The sequence below is a fragment of the Populus alba genome, chromosome 18, assembly GCF_005239225.2.
Source record: "Populus alba chromosome 18, ASM523922v2, whole genome shotgun sequence".
Classification (NCBI taxonomy): Eukaryota; Viridiplantae; Streptophyta; class Magnoliopsida; order Malpighiales; family Salicaceae; genus Populus; species Populus alba.
The window spans coordinates 2,033,887-2,054,677 of NC_133301.1; the positions used below are offsets into that span (position 1 = coordinate 2,033,887).

Consider the following 20,791-nt stretch of genomic DNA (forward strand, 5'->3'; position numbering starts at 1 on the left):
CACTAAAAAAAAGGGACCAAACGAGGCCCTCATTTTGATAGTGAATAATTTTAAAACCAACATTTTTTTTATGTTTTATAGTTTATAAAACACTGGAAAAAAAAAACATGATTGTCTAAGAAAATAAAATTTAATTACTTTCAAATAGGGAACGTATTTTTCTTAGTTTCACGTTTCCTTCTTTTTTTTCAATATATTGTTTTTCCTAGAGTGAATACAGCTTATACAATCTCATGTAACACTCAAATTGGAGTGTTTATAAAAAATCTATGGCATGATTTATTTTTAAATTCCAATCCAAAGTAATAATAAAATATATATCTTACAATTACCACGTAAATAAATACAAAATTAAGTTTGCTGAAACACACTCACACGTACATGTCTAGGCATACCCTTCCTCTGTTTTACAGACCAGGCCAAACTAGCCTTAAGAGGCACATCTACAGCTGTCAAAATCTTAGTTGTCGGTAAGCCTTGAATTTGTAAGCTGGAATCCACCACATCGACAACACATTCGCAGTATCTCAACTCCTCCAAGGCATAAAAACTCTCCATTATATTTAAAAGAATTTGTGTTCTTGCGGCAAAATTCAACACTTACATCATCATTTTATGTTTGATATCATCCTACAGAAAGTAAGGGAAGATCTCTGAACATAAAGATATTTTCTTGTCAAGTTTTGATAATCAATACATTTTTTAATGAATTTCACATATATTACCTACAGTGTCTAAAATACTGTGTTTATAAAAAAAAAATTATCTTATTGTGATTTTTTATGAATTTAAATTTTAAAGTATAGATATAACCCTGAAGAGTCATGCTCAATGAGTTCATCATTCTTTGATTAAATACGAAGACATAGCTCTAAAGGATATAACTTAACTGGTCAATTTTTAATTTTGATTTTTAGAGGTTATCAGTTCGAGTTTCATAAATCTCAGACCACTGAAAGCTTATATGGTCATTAACTTTAAAACTCATACGATTAATTAAAATACACATAAACTAGTTTTGATATCTATATTAATAAAAAAAAAAAAAAAAAAAAACTAGACAGGTGAGATTTGCTATATTTTTCATCTGGGCTGTAAAACAAAAGTGAGTTCAGGGGGAAAACATGGACTTTAATGGATTACTTACAGCCAGGCTTAGGAAAGTAAATTTGAAAATTATACACAAAGCATAATTTTCAGTTTAAGATCTGTGCAGGCGTTCCAGGTCTGTCTAGAAAGGTCATTTTGGCCCAACAACATGAGCCTGCTGCCTACTAAATTTAACTCGAGCCGAATACTTAGCGAATCGTTTCGGCCCAAGTTATTACAGCTTTACACCGCTTGCCAGCAAATAACTAGGAAGCCATATAAAAAACTTGATTAATTATTTTTGCTTAAAGTTTTATTGCTCTTTATTTGTGTAATTAAAATATTTATAATATATCTCTCGAATATTTCAACACCACCTTCTTGATCTAGACACACCTTCAAACTAAAGCACTTAAACTAAAATAAAATGCAAGAAACCTAAGCTATAGATTTTTACAAGGAAAAATAAAGGATAAAAAGAAGAAGAAGAACACAAAAAATAAGGGGACGAAGAGTGTAAAAAACTAAAACAAAAAACATGCAAGTTAGAATCTCTTCTTTACCCTCCTTTTTTATAGTAAATTTTAAAAATTAAAAGATTAAATAATTAATAAAAATCAATTCTCATCATTATCAATCTTTGATTGGTCACTATAAATTATGAATTAATTTAAAAAAATAAAAAAAAATTAAATAGAAAAACCAAGGATTAAAAAAAAATCATATTAATTAAAAAAAAAAATCAAACAGGTCACTCCAGGAGCCACCCCTGTTTCTAACACCGGAAAGCTTCAATATTTCAAATCTAACCCAAAATAAAATGTGGGTTTTGTTCAATTTGATGTCTTCTCCAACTACGCCGTCGTATTGGTGCTGTAGATGCAGCTGTTTCGTTCAGGCTTGGAGAAAAGACTCGGCAACTTGCCCAAAATGTGAATTAAGGTTCATTGAAGAAATTGAAAACCTGCCACACATGATTCAAACAAAAACATTTTGTCATCAGCATGGGTCGAGGTGAGGTGGTGGTGGGTCCAAAATCATTAGAAAGATTAATAAAAAAAAAATAATTCAAGTCCACGCAAGAAAGATTAATAAAAAAAAATCAAGTCTAACACTTCTTTTTTCTCAGATTTCCCATACTAACCGTGAATACAGCACCATCTTAATGCATAGATATATTAAAATATTATTGTTTTAAATTTATTTTTAACATAAACATATTAAATTGATAAAAAATAATTTAAAATTAGAAAAAATAATTTTTTTTATAAATATAGTTGGCCCACAATGCTTAACATAACTTTGATTTTTTTAAAGCAGAAGCAATATAACATAAAATAAATCCATGTATTGTTGTGCTATTTACGAAGATTTCCCTAGCAGCATCATTATTCATTCCTTGAAGGAGCAAAACCTAAAGATGAAAAAGGTTTTTTTTCTTTTTATTCATGTATTTTTTATTTATAAAAACGTTAAAATAATATTTTTTATATTTTTTAAAAATTATTTTTAATATTAATGTATCAAAATAATCTGAAAATAACAATAAAATTTTAAATTTAAGTAAAAAAAATAAATTAAAAAAAAAAAAAAAAAAACCCTGTTGTTGGCATCAGAAGTCGGGATTTGTCTTGATTTGAGATTTGACAGACCAACTTTTCCTCCACGACCATAGGCTTTCCCATCAAGTTTCAGCTTCCAGATGCATGGAGCTTTTCTGTGTCTCGAGCCCACGATTAGCTATAAATCGATGGGCCAATAAACTTCCCCATAGTCCAAACACAGCTTTCAACCGTCAACATGAGTTCGGCGTCAATTTATCATATTTTTCTTCATATAATACAAGATTTCAATTCTAAAGTATAAAGGTGGTGGCCCATTAATAGAAGTTTGGGATTAAAAGGTTTGCTTCCTCTGTGGTCTCAAGTTCGAGCCCTTAGTTATTCATATGATGATTACTGGAGGCTTACATGGTCGTTAACTTCAGGGCTCGTGGGATTAGTTGAGATGCGCGCAGGCTGACCCGGACACCTACGTTAAACTAAAAAAAAAAAATCATTTATCAAAATTACCTTACACACAGATTTGAAGCTAAAATTGAAAATAAGATTTAAAGTATAAAATTTACACATGATTTAAAATTAATCAATGCCTAGTCTCATCTTAAATCAACTCAAATTTATATTAAATATTTATATTCATATGATATTTTCTATATTTTAAAGTGATTTTAATTTTATTTTTTAAATTTTCTGTATAGTTTTAATATATTAATATCAAAAAATAAAAAATTATATAAAAAATAATATTGTATTTTCTATTGAAAAATATTTTTTAAAAAATATCATGTATCATGTTACTAACACAGTCAATTTTACATTAGGAATAAACAAATGAAGAATATGTAGCAATAGAAGTAGAAGGAAATGATGCGAAGATCTCTGAAATTAAAAGATGAACAATGGTGTATATTAGATTTGAAAACTCAACAATAAATTGAATTCATATCTCTTGTGATGACTTCATTAATAATTTTTTTAGTAAAATTAGAAGGTCGAAAATCAAAGAATTGAAAGCCACTAATAATTCTCTCATTGGAGGTGAAAATTAATTATTAATTATTTTTTCAATTTTCCGAACACAGCAGTTGATCTATTCCAATTTTCACATTAAGATCCGAATTTATTTGTGATTCTTAATTGTAAAGAAATCTCAAGAGAAGTGCCCTTCCTCGCAAGAAGAAATTAGCGCAAGCATAGACTGGAGAATTTTTATATTGTTCAGGAATTGATTAATGATATCTTATTAATTATTTTTTAAATTTATTTTTTAAAAAATAGATACAATTATAAAAGAGAAAATTTAAATGGATATATTTTCTCATTTTTGATGGTCATGAATTTTAATTTTCTCTTTGTTTATCTTTTTCTTCAGCATGAATTTAAAAAATAACTAATAAAAAATTACTAATTATTTTCTTACCATCATAAAAAAAAATCTAGACTTTGTAGCGAATTAAAAACCATTAATTTTTTTTATTTGTAACATTCATCAAGAGGAAATTTTGAATTCATGAAGACATCATTGACTTGCTAAATTTCACGTTGTGGTGATAAATGATAACCTCCTTTCAACTAAGCTATAATTTAAACCATAATTATCATACCTGATTTAAAGGTTAACTAGGTTATACGGATTAATTTGAGTTAACTAAAAATTTTTTTTAAAAAAAATATTTTAAACTTTAATATTTCATACGAAAAAATTAAAAAAACAATTCATATAAATACAGGCTATACATATTGTAAATAACAAAATTTAACAAATTATTTCAGAATATTTTTTATCTAGCATTTAAAAGATATTATATTATCCTTTTAAGTTGTAGTATTTATATCAAAAGGATTTTTTTATCTCGTCTTGAGAAAAATATAACTTTTTTTTTTGTAAAATATATAATATATATACTAAAGGACTTCAAATCTCATATTAAAAAAATAATTTTTTTATTGTGAACATGGAGTATATATACTAAAGAACTTTAAATCTCATCTTAAAAAATAAATTATTTTTTTTTAATATTTATGTAGTGAACTTTGAAAATGATTAATAATCAATTAAAAATTATGAGAGAGAGAAAAAGAACATCTAGCTTGGAGAAAAAAACATATTTTTTTTAAAAAATCTCTATTATATTTTGCCGGGTCATCCAAGTTACGTGTGGAGTTGATTTGATCTTTTCTTTTTCTTTTTATTATTTTTTTAACTTTACTTGAACCAGTCTAATTATTAGATTAATTAAATTATGAATCAACCCACCAAGACGATTTGAATTTAATAAATTTACACAATAGAGGGATAAAGGAGGTCAGAGGATTATCTTTTGTTGAATACAAAGGAAAAGGCAAATTATCTAGACGGCACCTACCACAACTTTAGCTTCTTTACAATGGAGCCACCTTACACATTTCGCCACTAACATTTTTTCAAATAAATTCTAGAATATATCATCGATACTATACTCCATTTGGGTGAAGAATTTGTTGAGTTAACTTGAATTATTAATAAAATAATGATATTTTTAATTTTTAAAAATAAAATCATTGAATAAAAATAATAAAATTATTATTAAAATTGATTTTTCATTCAGTTTTGTAATATCTATTATGAAAAACAAAATTGATTTCAAATAAAATCCGAACTAAATTATATTCAAAATCACCAAGCTACAGGATTGATTCATTAAATAATACTAGATTTAATAACTATGAAATATACCAGTACTATTTTTTCAATTAAAATGATGATTTTTTAAAATATGTCACGTTTACAAATTTGAAAATATCATCTTATATTTTCTTTAAAAAAAAAAAAATTGCAAATAAGACAATTCTTCAAGACTTTTGTTTTGATGCGAACCACGTGCCATCTTGTCAAGCTGACAGGTAGTTTAGAAGCACATGGAGGCAGGAAAGTTCTGAACCTCGAACTGTCAAGGAAGCAAGAATTAAGCGTACGAGCAGAATTATGAGTCGTCACGTCAGCCACCAGAGGACACTCTGGACAGTATAATGGCTTTTAATTTGTCGTTACGTCAGATAGAGTCATACATGCACTGACCAAAGTGTTCCCTTTTGTATTCTCTCACTCTACGGCCCCTCGAGCGCGTCTGCACACGTGACACGTGCATTTTCTTGTTAGAGTACATCATTAACTTCCTTTTTTTTATTGTTTTTTTCTATCTATCTTTAAAAATTTAATTTAATCGGGATATTTTACCATTCTATCAAAGTACCGTAAAAAATTTGAAAAACAATATTAGAAAATTATTTCTAATATGCAAGGGCTAAGAAATAAGATGACAGATTAGCTTATGTGGCATGAGAAAAAAGTGATTGAAAAAAAATAAGGGAGAGAAATAATGGGTCATCAAAAAAAAAAATCATAATTAATTGATAATTTTTTTTTGTTAACAAAACCTTAAAATAGTTCAACTTAAATTAACACCAAATAAAAAAACTGGCCAATTACTATCTTGTTTAGTGGTTTTTCATAGTGTAGCTAGAATTGTTTCATTAAAATATTTCTAATAGTACCGTGTGTAAAAAATAAAGTTTCAATATATCTTTGGTAATCTATTATTTATTTTCCTATTTTTTTTGTTCTCAATTTATCTTTATTGACGCATCAATTTGTCTCTTGTCTTATTTCTTGATCGTTGGATCTTAAACCTTATATTTTGATTATTGAATTTTTATAAAATTTTAGGTTAAGTTTTGTACATGTTAATTAATTTACATGGACATATATTTTTTTATTTTTTAACAAAACAATATTGTTTATAAAATTGATATTTAGAAATACGACTGTGTTTAAACTATATTATTTTTCAAATATCTTTTTAAGTATGTCATTTTCTCATAACTTTTACCGGGTTATATTATTTTTTTTTTACAAAAAAAAATGTTTAATTCGCCATTGAATTCAATCCTGATGTTATCGTAAAATATTGCAATGCTAGACCATGTCGTGGGAAAATAATTTTTAGTGAATATATCAATCTATTCTTAACTTTAACTAAAAATGACTTAATCTTTTGTGAATAATAATACCAAAGATACCTTGTTGTTAACATTTATATATAAAGTCTAATTCTTCTTCAATTTAAAGATATGTACATATCATAAATTATAAAATCTATTAATGGATTTTAAATTTTCTATCAGGCTTAACTATTAACATAGAAAAAACATGCTTGTTTATAGGTATGATAATTTTATCCAAGCTCGATAGAAACTAATCCAAATAGATACATGTTTTTTTTTTTTTTTTCCGTTAAGGTTTAGGTCGGGATTCGAGTAATACCCTGAATTAAAAAGTCAGGTTCAAGTAATGTATAAATATTATCCTACCCTACCCTAACCCAGACCAAACTACGTAAATAACTTTAAAACATGAGAAAATTATATTTACTTCAAGCATATATAAATAGAAAATTCAGGGTTTTTTTCATACACTCTCATCTCCAACCTCACCACATGTCATAGACCGCTTATTCCGTCGATAGAAACTAATCCAAATAGATATGAGTTTTTTTTGCTCATTAAGGTTCAAGTTGTGTCCAAGTAATACCCGAAGTTAAAAAGTCAAGTTCAAGTAATGTATGGATATTGTCCTACCCTACCTGAACCCCGATCAAAACTACATAAATAACCTTAAAATATGATAAAATTAAATTTACACCAAACATATATAAATAGAAAATTTAGGGTTTTTTTTCAGACACTCTCATCTCTAGCCTCTCGAGTCTCCTCTCCTCTCCAACTTCTATGTTGCTCCCTCTCACTCTCTTCTCCAGCAATAACACAACCTCTTCAATGATTACATCAAATCTAGCAACAAATCAAGGATTGGCAAATCTTGCTCTTAGCAATCTTAATTTCTCTGACATCAAATTATTGTATGTAGCAGCTCTAACATAGCAAATCTATTATTATTTTAATTTTCATTTACAAAGTCTATTATTGTCTCTGGTTTGCTACCAAAGAATTTTTTTTTTATTTCCCCTTTTTAAAGGGACAACCTTGTTTTGTCCACTTTTTTTCATTTCCAAAAACTTAATTGGTGTTGGTGAATTCCAAGAAAAATAAAAAATTGGGTCACTTTCAATTTCATGTTTTTGTGCTATTATGATGCTTTTTTATATGCGAGTTTGTTGAGTTCATATGATCTTTTTAAATGGCATCACATCTAACAAGTAACAGCAAATCTAGGAGCGATAAATCTGCTCATCTTTATTTTTATGGTTATGTATTATAATATAGTCAGGTTATGGATACCTGAAACCTATTCAAGTTGGATTCAGGTTTTTAAAATCCATGCCCGATCGGGTATGGATAATGCTTTTGATTTTAGGTTGAGGTATGAATCATAGTTATTAAACTCAACTCGGGGGTTGACCCGATCAAGAGGTTGGGTCTCGAGTTTCATGGGTCAACCATGTCAACTTGGGTCAACCCATATTTTTTTTTTAAATAAAATTTTAATATTTTATATAAAAAAATTAAGAAAAAATCCATGTAAATATAGTCTATACATATTGTAAATAATAAAGTTTAAAAGAGTATTTTTTTTAAAAAAATTTATCCCACATTAAAAAATATTATATTAAGCTTTCAAGTTGAAGTATATACTAATGTTTCAAATCTCACATTGAAAAAAATAATTTTTTTTCTTTGAAACATGGAATATATATATTAATGGGTTTTAAATCCTACATTGAAAAAACATAGCTTTTTTCTTGGGAACATAGAGTATCTATACTAATGAGTTTCAAATTCCATATTAAAAAAAATATTATGTTATCCTTTTAAGTTGAAGTATTTAAACCAAAAGGTTTTTCTATCCTACATTGAAAAAACATAATTTTTTCTTGGAAACTTATAGTATATATACTAATGGGTTTCAAATCTCATATCCGAGAGAAAAAAAAAAAACATTGGGTCTCACCTGAGTCGCTTGGGTCACATGTTGACCCGTCGAGTCGATGGGGTTTAACCAGGTCGTTGCACCGACCAGTATTTTGATAAATTCGGACTGGTCCAGTCCCAGATTGACCCATCAGGTTAGTCCGGATTTAATAACTATAGTATGGATAATCACAAACTCGATTTATACGTATTTATTACCATCATTATTTATTTAACTTTAATTAACACAATGATTTTTAAAAGAATTCTATAAAAAAATTTCATATTCCAACCTCATAAAGCTGTATGTTTATTATATTTAAATTTAATTTCAATATCAACCCGAGGTCAAATTTTATCTCACTCAATTTGATATAACAAGTTGTTGTTGTTGTTGTTGTTTTTCTTAAAAGAACAAAGAGCTAAATGCACATCACCCAACATATGCACACCAGGTGTATAGATTTTATTTTCAAATAATTTCCATCTTATTTAGCAATTTATAGTAAATGTTAGACGACGGTGCCACTTCAATTGGTAAATCATTTATGGTATTACTATAATTGAAAAACAGTAAGAAATTATTTTTAACGTACAATAAATACTGTCTAAATTTGGCAAATGATATATCAAACAAAATTAAAAAAACTCTAATAATTCACCGCACACCAAAAAGCTTACCATGCTTGTTAACAATTGCAAGCATATTATTAAAGAGCACCAATAAACAATCTCCAATTTTTATAAATAATTGAAAAACCAATAAAATAAAACTCAAGGTTAAATTCTTTTATAATACTCAATTTGCAATTATTAATATTTATATAACAAGAGAGAGGCAGAGAAGACAAGAGAAGATCATATATGTGCTCACTGGGGGTGTTCAAAATAACCAAACAACCAATTAAACTAAAAAAAAAGAAAAAATTAACTGAAAAAACCTAAACCGATAGAAAAAACCAAATAAGTCAATTAAAAAATAAAAAAAAAAACCACCTGATCTGGTTTGATTCCAGTTTAAAAAAGTTTAAACCAGTTGAACTGAACCAAATCGAACATGTTTAAAAAAAATATAAAAAGAATAATCCATAACCCTAAATCACTTTCCTCTTTTCCAGCCGCCACCCCCCTCCCTTTTCAACCTTCCCTTCCCCTTCCTATCCCCTATGTGGAAGACTTTGATTGCTGGTTGTTTTTTTCTAATTGTTTTTCTTGAATTTCTTGAATTTTTAAGTGATTGTTGTAATTAATAGCTCAGATTGATATTTGACGTTAAATTTTTCTTATCCAAAGGCCACGGTCCGGTTTTTTATACTAAAAACATACCCGAACCGAACAAGATTGATTCAGTTTGAACTGCTTCTCAATTCGGCCCTGGTAATATTAATAAGAAATATTATTTTCTAGTTCAGTTGAATTTTTAAGTTAAAACCGGACCGTGAACATACCTAGTGCTCACAAAAAAAATAAATTATATCTCTTTTTTTTATAAATTATTTTCTTAATTCCTCTTGTATCTATTTACTATACACAGTAAACATTGATAATTCCAGCTTGAATTCCATTTAATTTCTCTATGTAATTTACTTACCACAAAAAATCATCATGCCTCGTGAAACTTGCCAAATTTTGAAATCATTATAATTATTAAATGCATGTTTAATATTGTGATAAATAATATTTTTTAATTAAAAATATATTAAAATATTTTTATATTTTTGACACAGCATATAAAATCATATAAAAACATGAAAAAAAATATATATTAATTTAATATATTTTAAATAAAATAAATTTTTAAAAAAAACTTAAAAAAGTAAATTATAACACAAAAACAAAACTCACTACTTATAATTAACAACAATAAACAATCTCTAAAATTTGGCAAATGATTGAAAAACAACGATTTCCCCCCGCAAGAGAGTGGTACCCACTTGCTAAAAAATGCAGGCAAGGGCAGATACACGCACCGCAACCGTCACTGTCTACTTTTGACAAAGTGAAGACATTTGTCGGCTGAGGTTTCTCCAGTGGTACCCACTTCTGTGCCTTATATAATCTATATAGCTTATCAATAACAAGTCGTGATAAGTCAGACTGCTTATACCTCGAGGATACCGCCATTATTATATATATTTCACCTTGCTTTAGTCATCTCAAAACTCAAAGAAGCAGCATCTTATAGAAATTAGAGCTCAGAGATAGAGAGAGAGAGGGAGAGGGAGAGTTTGTTTTAGAGAGCTAGAGTGCTCTGTTTCTTTCAGTTCTTTCTGTTTTAAAGGTGAATTTATGCCGTGTTTTTACCTTTATTAGTATGATAAATAGTTCCCTTTTGTTTCTTTTTTTTTTCGGTCTGAACTCTTTAGTCTGTTTTAGAGCATCTTTAATTTAATTTTATCGGGTCAAAGCTACTTTACTGTTTCTAATCAGTGAAAACCCTAATTTTCTCCAACTTTCACAGTTGTTTTTTGCTTAAAAAGCATGCAATTCTTTCTTGTTCTTTGATGTTCTTGAGGTTTTTATGCTCGGTAACCTCAAATTCTTTTGAGTTTTCGCTTTGCTTCTCTATTAAACTCTGATGTAAATTCTATTCTTTTTCTTAAGTAAATGCTGGGAACTTTTCTTGGGACTGAAAATGAGGCCATTTTCTTGCTTCCCTGTCTGCTTCTTCTTTCTTTCTTTCTTTCTTTTCATTTTATGTGTGTAGTTTAATTTGATTATGTAATCTATATTGTTTTTTGTTCATAATGGTTGCTTTTTGGTTGTTTTGTAGATCAGAACTGGCTGCTGTAATGACGTCTTCGCTCAGCCGAGACCTTATCTTTTTAATTTTGCAGTTTCTTGATGAAGAAAAGTTCAAAGAAACTGCTCACAAGTAAAAAATTTCTTGTCAATACCTGGTTTCTGGTTGAGTTATTTATTTGCTTACAAAGGATTTGTTTCTTTTTTCGATTAGGCTGGAGCAGGAATCAGGGTTGTTCTTTAATGCAAAGTACTTTGAGGAGCTTGTGTTGGGTGGCGACTGGGATGAGGTTGAGAAGTATCTTTCTGGGTTTACCAAAGTGGATGATAACCGATATTCGATGAAGATATTTTTTGAAATTCGCAAGCAAAAGTATCTGGAAGCATTGGATAAGTAAGCTTGTGAATCTTATACGTGTTTAGTTTTCATGATCTACTTCAGGCAGTTTGTTATCGAGTCAGTCTCGTGGTTTGCATTTTTATTGCCTTTGCTGCTCTTAAATGCTTTTATTTGATAGGCTTGATCGGACCAAGGCTGTAGATATCCTCATGAAGGATCTCAAAGTTTTTGCCTCTTTTAATGAAGACCTGTTCAAAGAAATTACTCAGCTGCTTACATTGGATAATTTCAGGTATGTATGGTTGAACAAGATGGGTTAAGGTTTTTAATCTTAGCCGGTGACTGAGATGTAATCGGACCTTTATGCAGGGAAAATGATCAACTCTCGAATTATAGAGATACAAAGTCAGCAAGAGCAATTATGTTGCTTGAGTTGAAAAAGCTTATGGAGTCAAATCCCCTTTTCCGTGACAAATTGCAGTATCCTAACATAAAAAATTCAAGATTACGAATGCTTATCAACCAAAGGTCAGCAGGATTTTAATAGAATGATTGAGAGATTTTCTTCTGCCTTTAATGGTTGCTATGCCCTTGTTATTTCCAATTGATATGTGGCTTTTAACATGTTATTTCCTTAGTTCTTGTTCTTCCATTCAAATGAATATGATTGCTGCAATCTTATTCTTTGTAATTTCTAGCAAACCTTGTTTGCCTCAGAGGATAAACTGATCTTTGGTATGCATTATGACAGCTTGAATTGGCAGCATTCCCTTTGTGGTAATCCAGGGCAAAATCCTGATATAAGAACCCTCTTTGTTGATCACAGCTGTAGAAATGCTAATCATGCATATCCCCAACTAGCAGCCAGCAATCACCTCATAGCTTCCGCACCAAAGTCTGAAGGTTTTCTCTCAGTAGTTGCAAATGGGGTACATGACTAGGTTCCTTTTGTTTCAATCATGCCCCGCTGTTGCTGACCAGAATTTCCTTACATTGCTCGATTATTTTATTTCTACCAGTCATTCCAGCCGGCACCAGCACCTGCTCCAGCACCAGCACCAGCACCAGGTCCAATACCAGTTCAAACACCTTTAACAACATGGATTTCCAATCCTGCAACTGTAACCCACCCAATAGTTCCTGGAGGAGGATTAAATTTCATCGGTCCAAATCCAGGTTATAATGTGCACGGAACAGATTCTTTGTATTATTATGAGTGAATACTGTATATTTATGTACGTGCTTTTTTTTTTTTTGGAATGGCTGTAAGATTGTTAGTTCTTAACATCATTTAAGTGTCAGGTGTAGCAATGCCAAAAGGTCATGGGGATTCTGATGTGTCAAGACCAAGAGTTTCTGGGGCTTTGGACAGGGTAAGTTGTTTGAACCCTAACTACACAAACACGGTTTTGATAGCTGGTTTCCTTTCAAAACGACATAATTTGTTTGGTATTTTTCCTGCAGGTAATGTTGGCAGGAAATAGTTCTGGTCAAAATCATTATGGCTTGGCCTTTAACATGACCGAAGAGTTGCCCAAGACTGTGGCACGGACATTAAATCAAGGCTCAGTTCCCACAAGCATGGACTTCCATCCTATCCAACAGACTCTTCTTCTGGGTTAGTTCAAGTTTCTTGACTCTTTAATCTAGGGAAACTTTATTTATTTATTTTTCCAATAGCTGCATGCTATTTGATATTTGTATGGTGACTTTTCAGTTGGAACTGGTATCGGGGACATTACTTTGTGGGAAGTTAGTTCTAGGGAGAAGTTGGTGTCAAGAAGTTTTCAGGTATGGGATATTGGAGCAAGTTCATTGGTATTGAAGGTATGCTCCTTTCTAACTAATTTATTATTTGGTAAGGTTGTAGTTCAGTCATCAAAGTGTCTTAATTCCATATTGATCTTGGTCAAATTCAGGCATCTATATTCAAGGACTCATCTGTTTCAGTTAAACGCGTATTATGGAGTCCTGATGGTTCTTTATTTGGTAAGATTCGAAAATGACAAACCAAACAGTTTCTTATGACTTGAGTTTTCAATGATTAAAGTCTGTTATTATTCAACCAAACAGGGGTTGCATATTCTAAGCATATAGTACAGATATACACTTATTATGGTGGACATGATATTCAGCATCATATAGAGGTAAGTCATGTTTGTGTTTACCTTGTTCACAACTTTGTTATATTGTTTCCAAGGAAAATAATTTGTCTTTTTTACCAGATTGATGCTCATATTGGAAGTGTAAATGACCTAGCATTTTGCAATCCCAAGCAACCAGTGGTCATTACTTGTGGTGACGACAAGACCATCAAGGTTAGCTTGCTATCAGATTGTTAGTGACATTTTTATTCAGCGCTCTCAGTGTACATACTAAGTTTTTCAAGTTTTAGGTGTGGGAAGTGGCCACTGGTGCCGAATTGTATACGTTCAAAGGTCATGAAGCTCCTGTTCATTCTGTCTGCCCCCATTCTAGGGAAACTGTTCATGTAAGAACTCAAGTTGGATACTCATTTTCTGCTGACATGTGCTGTAATTTTGCTTCCTCTGGCTTTTCACACAGTTTGCTGATTGTCTCATGTTTTTACGCCTTAGTTTGTCTTTTCGACATCAGTGGATGGAAAAATAAAGGCGTGGTTGTATGACATGATGGGGTCTAGGGTTGATTATGACGCTCCTGGTCGATCATGCTCCACGATGGCATATAGCGCTGATGGGAAAAGGTAGGTTATTATAACTGCAATACCACTTTAATCTTATATTTTAAGGACAAACTGAAAATTCAGTCTCTTCACTGAACACATTTAGGCTATTTTCATGCGGGACCAATCAAGATGGGGAGTCACACATGGTGGAATGGAATGAAAATGAAGGTACTAAAAAGAGAACCTACCAAGGCTTTCACAAGCGTTCTTTGGGTGTTGTTCAATTTGATACTACCAAGAATAGATTCTTGGCTGTTGGTGATGACTACTTGATCAAATTCTGGGATATGGATAGTCCTTCTCTTTTGACAACCATTGATGCAGAGGGAGGCCTACCAGTAAGTTTTCCTGTTCTTAAACCACAGTCAATCGCATGTTTTTGTGCAAACATACTATGGGTTTAACTTGGTTTTATATTCTTATTTCTTTGATCCAAAGACAAGTCCACGTATTCGATTCAATAAAGGAGGGAACCTGTTGGCTGTTTCTGCTAATGATAATAGAATCAAAATCTTGGCGACAGTTGATGGTCTCTGTTTGATGCGCACATTTGAAAGCCATTCACTGGTTGCCTCGAGAGTCGGAATTGCATCTGAGGCACCGATAAAGGTCAGTAATTTTGTCTTTCACTTCCATTTCTTGGCTGGATATGCAAACTAAATACAATGGATGCAATTGATAGAATGGTGACTCTAGAAGCTCAGAAGGTGTAAAACCAAGGGTGCCTGAAGAAGTACACCCACCAAAGATATGGAAGCTCACTGAGATTAATGATCCTTCCAAGCTTCAGTCATTGAGGCTCTCCACTCGCATTAAAACAGATAAGGTAAAACTGGGCCACTTGGCTTGTATATTGTTGGCCAAATTTTTATTTACGTATAGCTTGGCCTTGAGCACAGGAGAAATTTTAAGTCTTCGAATTAGAAATGAGAAACCTTTAAATTTCAGCAGCCTGTATCAAACCAGAAGAGTGCACTTTAAGACATATCAGATACCGTCTTTGTTTACATATCTCTACATCATCAAGCATTTTGTACCAGCAATCCATCTTTTGATATCTTCCCCATGTTGCAGTCTTTTAGCAATTGAGCACAGGATAACAAGTACAATTGTGTTATACATGTGTGCTTGTCTAGCAGGAAGTTGTGAACATAGTTTAAGTTTTTTCTAAAATATCTATGAATAGTTCATTGTCATCAAATTTCCAGAGAATAAAGGTTCTTATTGGGTTTTCCTCTATCAAATTGCAGATTGCGAGGTTGGTCTACACAAATGCAGGCACTGCCATCTTGGCACTTGCATTAAATGCTATTCATCTACTTTGGAAGTGGCCTCGAAATGACCTTAATTCGAGCGGGAAGGTATAAGGTTCCCATATTTCTTCCAAATGTTTTTGTCTAAGATGAAAGTTGGTTCAAGTTACACCATAAACTTGTTCATCACTTAAAAATCTGAATTCATTACCTTAGCAACATTTTTGTTTCATGGTCCAGGCAACAACCAAGGCTACCCCTCAATTGGTGCAACCAGGATCTGGCGTATTAATGACTAATGATCTAGTTGATGCTAGAACAGAAGAGGCTGTGCCGTGTTTTGCTTTGTCCAAGAATGATTCCTACATAATGTCAGCATCTGGAGGGAAAATTTCCTTGTTCAACACAATGACATTCAAGGTAATTTTTGAAACAAGATAATAATTCCTCTGTACTTTTTTCTTAAAATTATTTCTTGCATATGGAAAAGTGGCTTTGAATTTTGTTTGGTACCGTTTCAAACCACTACCTCATTTGAGCTGCTATTTAAAAGTTTTATTGGCAACTGCAGACTATGACAACATTCATGCCTCCACCACCTGCAGCGACGTATCTTGCCTTTCATCCTCAAGATAACAATATTGTTGCAGTGGGAATGGATGATTCCACAATACACATATATAACGTTCGTGTGGATGAGGTATGATAAGATAGTTGATAGTCCCTGTGAGTTCCATTTGGAAAACAAAACTAGGATTTGATCATTTCCTTTCTTCTTGCAGGTCAAGTGCAAACTTATGGGTCACTCTAAGAGAATCGCTGGTCTTGCCTTCTCTAATGTGCTGAATACCCTTGTTTCCTCAGGTGCAGATGCTCAGGTTGGTATTTTATCTCTTATACCATGTCTACACTACCAATTCTATGCACTCTCATCATTGAATCCTGGCATGCTAACCTCCTTCGTATCTGTATTATCTGTTTCTTCTGGGCATTTGCTTGTTGGAAAAGGATAGATTTCATCCTGCCCCAGCCATAGGATAGGGTGACAATATCCTATTCAAGAAAATATAATAGGGTCTCATCTGCTTTAATGTGCTATCTGCAACATGTATCTTAACGAATATGTTGACCATTTCCCAGGTTATAGTGTGGAGCACTGATAGGTGGGAAAGGAAGAAGAACTGTGTCTTGCAGATTCCAGATGGAAGGACACCTCCAGCAATGTCAGGCACCCAAGTCCAGTTTCACCAAGATCAAATCCATTTGCTTGTTGTACATGAGACTCTGCTCGCCATTTATGAAACAACAAAACTTGAATGCTTAAAACAGGTATTTTAATCTCAACTGTTTAAGCACTCCAAATGTGAATTCCTTTTGATTTTTCCCATTCATATTGTTTTAGCTAGAGCCCTGCAGCTTAAATACCGGTGTACTTGTTCTAAGAAAAAAGAAGAACTGGTTCATATAGGGTGCTATGGTGTTCCACCATAAGTGAAACTGGTGGATTTCTAATAATCTCAATTTCTTTGGGGGACTGAAAGGACCTCCTTCTATAGTACACAGTGATTGATAGGCAAACATGATGTTGGTGGCAGATGGTGCTTAAAGAGAACAGTCATGGTTCAGCAGTTCCCTTCTCCCTTCTCCCTTCTCCATTTTTTTTTTCAAATTTTTTGACCTTTTATGGTAAATTTACAGTGGAACATTGGAGAATTTTCAGCACCTATCTCCCATGCAACATTCTCTTGTGATAGCCAGTTGGTTTACGCCAGCTTCATGGATGGAACTTTGCGCATATTTGGTGCATCAAATCTTCAAGTAAGATGCCAGATTAATCCAAATGCCTACCTTCCATCAGATGTCGGGTACGACTAATTTTGTTTCTTTATCAAAGTGTTTGTAGATAACAGTCTTTTCAACAACTTGCATCTTCAATATGAATCACATTTCTGTTGATCTCCATTTACATTAAATCGCGCTCCACTGCTGCTTGTTTAGCATGATAACTTAAGCAATTGATTGGGATTTCCCACTCAACTTACAACCTCCTTGACCGCGGCTTGTGGTGTTTGGATATACGGGCAGATTGGCTTCTTGCTTGTCTTGGTTGTATGATCTAATATAACTCTCTCACTCATTTTCTGCAGTTCTTCAGTATATCCACTAGCAGTTGCTGCACATCCCCAAGAACCTAATCAGTTTGCCATCGGCCTAACAGATGGAAGTATTCAAGTTTTTGAGCCTCTTGAATCTGAGGGCAAATGGGGCACGCCCCCGCCTGCTGAAAATGGAGCATCAAGTAGCATGCCTCCCGCGCCTCCGGCTGTCCCTTTAGATAAACCCCAGAACATGGACTGAACAAACCAATATCTTCGTTTCATTTTAATCAGTTTAAGAAGCAACTTATATGTAATATGTAGGAAACCTGGTAAGCCTTTTATAGCAAGCTTTCTTCCATGCATATGTTTCATATAGAATGAATAAGTGACAGCAATTTATTTCAAAACCAGGTAAGCTTTTGTAGTAAGCTATGGTCTGTATTAACAGGTAAAAAAAAATCAATAAATAATATAAAATATTAAACCATAAAGTTAAATTTAGTTATATTGTTTGAAATAACACTAAAAATTGTGAATAGTGAGAAGCATATAACAGCAAACAAAGCAAGAGAATATAATTGACAAGGTGAAAATCCATTACCGAGGGATCTTCATTGCCTTGAATAATAGTCAAGTGGTTCGATCTGGTTGATGTTTAGATGACTTTACAGTCCTTTACCTCTTGGTCATTTTTATAAGAAAGAGGGGGTATTTCTGAAAAATAATCTTTAATGTCCATTAAAATCGAATTCCTTGAGCAAACTAGAGGGTCTCCTTTTGATTTGTTTTGGGTAATTTTTTCTAATTTAAATTATATTTGTAACTTCAAATCAACACTATCAAAATGATTTAACCCGTGAATTAATTTAATTCTAAGAATTTCAAATAGCTTGTTATAGATTTGAGTGATTGAGTTAAGATTTTACTTTGATTAATGTTAATTCTGTTTGGTTTTGCATTGGGGATTGTGTTTAGGTGGAGTTTTAAAAGTATATTTGGTTTGAAAAAAATATTAAATTGATGTTTTTTTTTGTTTTTATTTTTAAAAATTTTAATGTGATGACATTAAAAATAAAATAAAATAAATATTTTGATGTTTTTATTAAATAAAAATAATGTGAATGTGAAAAAATATGGTAGTCTGGTAGGTATATATAAATTAAAAATTGTGAAATCTATCCTGCCATGATTTTGAAGATATTTCTTAATTTTAAAACCATTTACTAAATGTGACACTTTCTAATTGGCTTTTTTTTAAGAAACTCAATAATGATCGAAACAAGTTAACTTTGAAAATCTACCGTGTTAATTCAGAGATGAAGCAAAAAAATAAAAAAAAAATACTAATTAAATTGAGAAATCTAAAAAAAAAATAACCCAATGAAAAAAAAAAACCAATTAAAATTTTAAAAAAATCAACTGGTTTGGTTCGGTTTGATTTTATAAGCCTTGAAATTAAAAAAATCAAACTGAAAAAAAAAACTGAGTCAAACTGAAAAAAACCTAATCAAGCCATTGGTTTGAACTAAGTTTTTATCTTAAAACCCGAACCGAAACCGATCGATTTAAACTGATGTCGGTTCGATTTTGTTTTTTTTCTTAATTCAATTTGCTTATTTTTTTTAATAAAAACAGAATCAAATCGAAAAATAATTACCTCTAATAATAAATTTAAAAACATTTCCACATAAACTTTTCACAAATTTTGGTAAAAGCCTCCTAGTATCCCTGCAATACCCTTTTTGATTATTTAAAGTTCTTAACATAAATATGAATGAAATGAAATGAATTGTACCAGTGTTAAGAAATTATCAAAAGCCTGCAAATGTGTTTCAAAAAATAAAATAAAAAAAATATCATAATTCGGTTTATAAATCTAACTAGGTTGAATAAACTTGTCTTTCTTAGTAAGATGATAAAAGACAAGTAACCATATCAAATGGATAAAAAAAAAAAAGAGTGATTATATAAAAAAAATTGTTTATTAAAAGGAAAAAACATAAAATGATATATTTCAATCTAATCAAGCGCGGAAAGAAGAAAGAAAAAAATCAAACTTTTCATTCTTTTGTTTTTCTTTCCTTTTCAAGTCAACCTCTAGTTGGATTTGATAAAATTAATTTTTTTTTTTCAAAACAATATATTGATAAAATATATACATTTTGTTTGAAAAAGAAAACTATGTATTGGAAGACAATAATATTTAAAACCGTTTAACCACCTTTTTTTTTTCTTTTTCTGTTTTCTATTTTCCATTTCAACAATTATTTCTTAAATATAATGATGGACACTTTCTATGAATCCTTTAGTAGATAATTCCTTTCAATACTAATAAAGTTTGTAAAAAAATAAATTCTGAATTTTGTAAATCCTTTCATCCTTTTTTTTTTTGGAATTGGTAAATAGTATCACTTTATAGGGTGGTGCTATTCCTCTTCATATATTGTTTATCCACTCAAGAATTTATTTTTATTATTTTGATTGACCAAAATATTACTAATTATATTTTTCATAAATGATGATAATTAGATTTTTTACAAATAATAATATTAAATTTTAGCATTACATTTATATCTATAAATATAACTAATAGAAACTCTTGTTTTGTGATTATGATATTTTAGTTTTTGTCTTTTTACCTAACACCAAAATCAATATCTTCAAAATAGTTTTAGCCATACTACATTTCTTTTCTAGTTAAAGATTTTTTCTTCTTCCAAATATTATCTGCCAATAAAAATATTTATTACAAAAAATATAATATTGTATTAAAACTCTGAAAGCTTCAATTAATATATTTTTTATTTTTTATTTGAATTAAGTTGGAGTTTAACAATTTAAAAGTAATATTTCAATAAATTCCCATCATGTCAAGATAACGTATTTCATAATTATACTAAAAATAAAGAAGAACTAATCTACAAATAAAACTTGCACAAATTTTGTAATAAAATTAATAATTCATAGAGTAACACTATCCAAAAAACTTCAAATTAATCCTGACCATGAAAAAATTAGAAAATAAAACAGTCTAGATTGTCCTGTCCTTTCCTAGATCCAGAAAAGTCAAAGGTTCTGTTTGTCCTTCATTT

General features: G+C 30.8%; 1 protein-coding gene across 1 annotated transcript; it reads left to right on the top strand.

Moving 5' to 3' along the window:
* The first annotated feature begins 11,064 nt into the window (after positions 1-11,064).
* On the top strand, positions 11,065-18,106 carry LOC118051266 (topless-related protein 1). Its single transcript, XM_035061897.2, has 25 exons — positions 11,065-11,086; positions 11,337-11,433; positions 11,515-11,694; positions 11,819-11,932; positions 12,010-12,168; positions 12,392-12,569; positions 12,660-12,816; positions 12,943-13,013; positions 13,105-13,258; positions 13,358-13,467; positions 13,560-13,629; positions 13,714-13,787; positions 13,866-13,958; positions 14,036-14,131; positions 14,238-14,365; positions 14,451-14,685; positions 14,786-14,956; positions 15,030-15,173; positions 15,598-15,708; positions 15,841-16,020; positions 16,172-16,300; positions 16,383-16,478; positions 16,741-16,929; positions 17,299-17,465; positions 17,748-18,106. Exons 1-25 carry the CDS (start codon positions 11,080-11,082, stop codon positions 17,956-17,958), a joined length of 3,321 nt encoding a protein of 1,106 aa, XP_034917788.1. The 5' UTR covers positions 11,065-11,079; the 3' UTR covers positions 17,959-18,106.
* Positions 18,107-20,791: the final 2,685 nt, after the last annotated feature.